Below are 5,163 nucleotides of genomic sequence, written 5' to 3'. Positions count from 1 at the left end.
AAGGCTCACCAGTTCTCTAGGTCCTTGGGTGTAAGGGGGCGGACGAAGGGGCGAGAGGGCGTTGAGAGGAGCGCAGTGACTTGAGGTTCTCGTCACACCTGCAGGGGGCGCTACCTTCTGGACTCTGACTTTGCGGGTTTCATCTCTAAACTACCAGAGCCAGGCAATGAATGCCTGAATATGCAAGAGTCTTGGAGTCGGGCATCCTGAATTTGAATTCCGACCCTGAGTGACCTCAACCTTCTGAGCCTGGGACCTTCTTGTAAATGGGAGTAATAACAAAGCCTGCCTGGTGGGGTTGCTGTATGGATTAAATGAGATAAGAACAGCTACTTACTATACTTACTATGTGAAAGCAGTCTTCAGCTATTTGCTGAATGAATAGATTCTGCTAAAGCGCTTTATTTATGCCATCTCTCATTAATTAATTAATTATTATTATTATCATTATTTTTGCTGTACGCGGGCCTCTCACTGTTGTGGCCTCTCCCGTTGCGGATCACAGGCTCCAAACGCGCAAGCTCAGCGGCCATGGCTCACAGGCCCAGCCGCTCTGCGGCACGTGGGATCTTCCCGGACCGGGGCACGAACCCGCGTCCCCTGCATCGGCCGGCGGACGCTCAACCACTGCGCCACCAGGGAAGCCCAATTAGTTCCTTTTAAAAGGATTTACTGAGCATATAGTCTACGCCGGACACTGATAATTTGTGCGAGCCTGGCATTTCGACCACGGTTGGGCTGCACAGAGGGGAGGAGCTTCACGGATTCCCCGCCCACGACAACGAGACTCAATGGGGTCCGAGGAGGAGGCGAGTCCCTCCCACTTCTCCGGGGCAGTCCCGGAAGCGGGCTCGAGGTAGTTGCTGTGTTTCCGGTGGGTGTGGAGGCTCGCTGCCGTCGCTGCTGTAGGCCCGGCTGCTGTCCAGGCTCCTCCGGGACGATGTTCTATCACGTGAGCAGGGCACGGGGTGGCGGCGAGGGCAGGGTCGAGAGGAGGAGAGAAGCGGAGGACCGGGACTAGGGGCCGCTTCTTGCCTCACGTTCCTGCCGCTCCTAGCCTGGTCTCCATCCCCGTTTCCCCGCAGATCTCCCTGGAGCACGAGATCCTGCTGCACCCACGCTACTTCGGCCCCAACCTGCTCAACACGGTGAAGCAAAAGCTCTTCACCGAGGTGGAGGGGACCTGCACCGGCAAGTGAGTGTCGCGCCCTCCGTGCCGCCTAAGCAGTGAGCACACGTCTCCCTTTGCCTGCATCCCCTCCCCAACTCCTACACATCCTGAAAGGTTCAGCTACCTACCCTGGCGAGCCCTCTCACTCTCCCAGGAGCCCCAGGCAGTTAGATGCTTCCTGCTTTGGGTTCCCGCGATTCCCTCTGCGAAGCTGGATAACGGAGCTTCCTTCCTTCAGCCAAGATTGGTCATTCATTTACTCTGCAAACATTTCTAAAGCTCCAGCTGTGTGCCAGGCTCTGTGTCAGGCCCTGGGAACAATGCAGTGAAAAAGATAGAATGAGGTCCGCCCTTGTGGAGCTCAGTGTTTTTTGATTCTGCTGCTTTTCTCTGTCCCAGGGACCTGGCGTGGCACATCTTGGGCCTCACTAAAGGTTTGTTGAATTAATGAGTGAGCAGGAAAAAGCAGATTGAGAGTTAGGGGGAGGAAGGAAGAGGACTGAGACTTGACCATCTCTGGGCTCTGCACAGTGGAGCCTTGCACATGGTGATGTAAATGAGTGAGGATGAGCAGGGCTATAGAGTGCTTGGACCTCCAGCATCAGAGTAACTTTGGGTGTTCTTTGAACATACAGGTTCCTGAGCCTCAACTCATCCCTACAGCATCACGACTCTCTGGGGGGAGGCCTGGGAATATGCATTTTAATAAGTTTCTCCCAGGTGATTCTGAGGCATCTCCAAGATTGAGGTCTCTTGGCTCAAGGACTGCAGCCCTTTTGGACATTTGTTGTGAAATTGTGAGAGCAGCATTTGGCATTTTTAGATGCGGACCATTGTCCTGTCTCCTCTCTTGATTATTAAGCTCTGTGGGGCAGGGGTGCTATCTACTTCCCCTTTGTGCCGCCCCTTTACCCCCAGGCTCAGTGTCTCTTGTGGCAGATGGTTTTAGAGGCTTTTCCACACACAGTGCCTTTCTCCTTCTCATCCTCCTTGCAGGTATGGCTTTGTAATTGCTGTCACCACCATCGACAATATCGGTGCTGGTGTGATCCAGCCAGGCCGAGGCTTTGTCCTTTATCCAGTTAAGTACAAGGCCATTGTTTTCCGACCCTTTAAAGGGGAGGTCGTGGATGCCGTTGTCACTCAGGTCAACAAGGTAAGACCATCAGGGGAGGTAGTGGAAAGGTCCCTCCCTTAGAAGATCTGGGATGGATCCCAACTCGACTTGTTAATAACTCTGTGTCTTTGGCCACGTCACTTCTTTGTGCTTCAAGCTTCCTCACCTGTCAAATGGTATGGTGATCTTGCTCTGCCTCACTCAGGGGTGTGTAAGCCATTATTGATAGTCAAAACAATAGTAGCCTCCACTGATTGAGTAGTTCCTCTGGGACAGGTAGTGTGCAAAGCCTCACAGTGACTCTGTGAGGTGAGTGCTTTTATCCTCGTGCTTTTTTCTCCAGGCTGAAGCTTGGAGAAGTTGTCTACTGGCCAAGGTCATGTGGCCAACAGGTGTTCAAATCCCAAGTTCCGACAAGTTCTAGGCCTCAGCTGTTTACCACTACACTTCCATAACTTAAAACGAAAGCTTGAAAAAAAGAAAGAAATGAAAACAAATGCCAAACTTCAGAGTGGTTTCGAAACATGAAGAATATTATTGATATTAGGAACCAGATAAGGACAGGAAGCTTAGAAGACTTTGGGGGACAAAAGGAAAAGCAAGGTCACTCATTTCCCTTCTAGGTTGGACTCTTCACAGAAATTGGGCCCATGTCCTGCTTCATTTCTCGACATGTAAGTCTAGGCACACTGGGTGGGTCTAAGGAGGAGACAGGTATCGTGAGCATCTATTGAAGCATCCTTTTAAAGTACTCTTACCCAGTTTCACCTTCCTTTCAGTCCATCCCGTCAGAGATGGAGTTTGATCCTAACTCCAACCCACCATGTTACAAGACAATGGATGAGGTAAGTGGGAAGGAAGAAGTCAGTGAGAGGGACAAGAGCATGAGCCACTCCGAGGGAGAGTCCTGGCCTGGGGTTGTCTGAATGTACTGTTCCCTCCTCCCCAGGACATTGTGATTCAGCAGGACGATGAGATCCGCTTGAAGATTGTGGGGACCCGTGTGGACAAGAATGACATTGTGAGTCTCTTGCCTGCCTCTACCAGGCAGCGCTGATGATTTCTGCCTCCCCAGAGTTCCTGGGGGGGTTGTGCTCTTCTGCTTGGAAGAAGAAGTGGGTGGGCAGAAGGCCTGAGACTGCGGGTTAGAGCATAGCTCTGTGCTTGCCCTGGCTTCATTTGCTTTTTACCTTTCCTTCTGCAGTTTGCTATCGGCTCCCTGATGGATGATTACTTGGGTGAGTGTCAGGGTCATTGCCTGGAGGAGGGGTTTGTGGGATATGGGATTTAATGCCTGAACCACAGATGACAGAAACTCTCCTGTTGTCTGCTTGGAAGACCGAGGACACGTGCCTCTCGGGATGGGAAGTCGATGTTTAGGGCTGCCCCAAGCTCTGGGTCTAACCAATGTGCTTTTCCTGTTCTCGGCAGGGCTTGTGAGCTGAGTACCGTGACCTCCTACCTTGTTTGGTCCTTATCCAGGAGGTGTGACTGTCACACTTCCCGTGTTGTCCAGAGGCCCAGTCTGGCTGCTGTGGAGGAGGCAAGGAAGGTTTCTTGTCCTCAGAAGACATCTGGCTCTTCTTGTGGCTTAGCAGCCACTCCCAGATTTCTGACTGTGTGTTCTAACCATAAAAGGTTCTTGATTCTCATGGAAGTGTCATCTCCTTCTTTCTTTGGTAAGAACAAATCTGGTTTTTTTTTCGGCCACGCTGCGCGGCATGTGCGATCTTAGTTGCCTGACCAGGGATTGAACCTGCGCCCCTTGTAGTGGATGCGCAGAGTCTTAACCACTGGACCGCCAGGGAAGACCCAGAACAACTCTTTTTTTAAAAAGGCTGGAGGACCAGATGCTTGCTAGCCCCTCTTTTCTTGGCCTGATGCCTTGACTAGCTTCACCCACCAGGGGATCTGACTAACCCTTTTGCCAAGGTCTGAAGTTGACCTCACTAAAGGGAAGGCGCTAGTGTTGGGTCTTTGGCTTCCAGCAAATGATACTATCATTAGAGCTGCTCTAAGCCCCAGTCTGTTTATTTATTTATTTATTTATGGCTGTGTTGGGTCTTCGTTGCTGCGTGCGGGCTTTCTCTAGTTGCGGAGAACGGAGGCTACTCTTCATTGCGGTGCATGGGCTTCTCATTGCGGTGGCTTCTCTTGTTGTGGAGCACGGGCTCTAGGCGCGCAGGCTTCAGTAGTTGTGGTTTGTGGGCTCTAGAGCGCAGGCTCAGTAGTTGTGGTACACGGGCTTAGTTGCTCTGCAGCATGTGGGATCTTCCCAGACCAGAGCTCGAACCCGTGTCCCCTGCACTGGCAGGCGGATTCGTAACCACTGTGCTACCAGAGAAGTCCTAAGCCCCAGTCTAGTTTCAGAGTATTTGCCCTTTCCTCAGCCTTAAAAATAACCAGGAGTATAGCTGAGGAGAGGGAAGAGGAGACAGCAGGTAGGAAGAGGTGAATAACAGGACAGTAATGATACAGATTGTGGGGTCCCAGCCCTTCTTAGGATGGGCACATAAACTACAGCCTTTATTTGCTTATCAATTATTAAACTAAACTGAACTGAAGATATGAAAGGGCTCATAATCTCCTTAGGGTAACACAACAGAAATACACGAAATAAGATGAAGCAGACATGCTACCGTCCCTCACACTGTCTTTGCAGTACTATTTTTCTACCTTGGAATGCCTTTTCCCAACCTACCTGCTTGCTGCCTAGGAATCTATCAAATCTCAATTTTTTTTTTTTTTTTTAAAGCTTTCCTTGACTTCCTTGGGAAACAGAGTTGTGTCGTAGAAAGCACAGTATTTGGGTTGATACAGAGCTGGGTTGCAGTCCTAGCTGGGTGACCTTATGTTTCCTCATTGTAAAATGATC

The 5,163-nt window shown here is 50.8% G+C and overlaps 1 protein-coding gene across 2 annotated transcripts; it reads left to right on the top strand.

Moving 5' to 3' along the window:
- Positions 1-800: 800 nt before the first annotated feature.
- Positions 801-3,934, top strand: POLR2G (RNA polymerase II subunit G). 2 transcript variants are annotated; one of them, XM_079930384.1, is made up of 8 exons: positions 802-952; positions 1,086-1,195; positions 2,168-2,327; positions 2,912-2,962; positions 3,068-3,133; positions 3,238-3,309; positions 3,493-3,526; positions 3,720-3,934. In XM_079930384.1, exons 1-8 carry the CDS (start codon positions 941-943, stop codon positions 3,731-3,733), a joined length of 519 nt encoding a protein of 172 aa, XP_079786510.1. In that variant the 5' UTR covers positions 802-940; the 3' UTR covers positions 3,734-3,934. The 2 variants fall into 2 exon arrangements, with proteins under 2 accessions (XP_079786511.1, XP_079786510.1); XM_079930385.1 differs by lacking the exon at positions 2,912-2,962 and having other exon boundaries at positions 801-952.
- Positions 3,935-5,163: the final 1,229 nt, after the last annotated feature.

The sequence above is a fragment of the Stenella coeruleoalba genome, assembly GCF_951394435.1.
Source record: "Stenella coeruleoalba genome assembly, chromosome: 8".
Lineage (NCBI taxonomy): Eukaryota > Metazoa > Chordata > Mammalia > Artiodactyla > Delphinidae > Stenella > Stenella coeruleoalba.
Note: the sequence above shows the minus strand (reverse complement) of the source record. Positions and strands in the feature narration are given on the sequence as shown.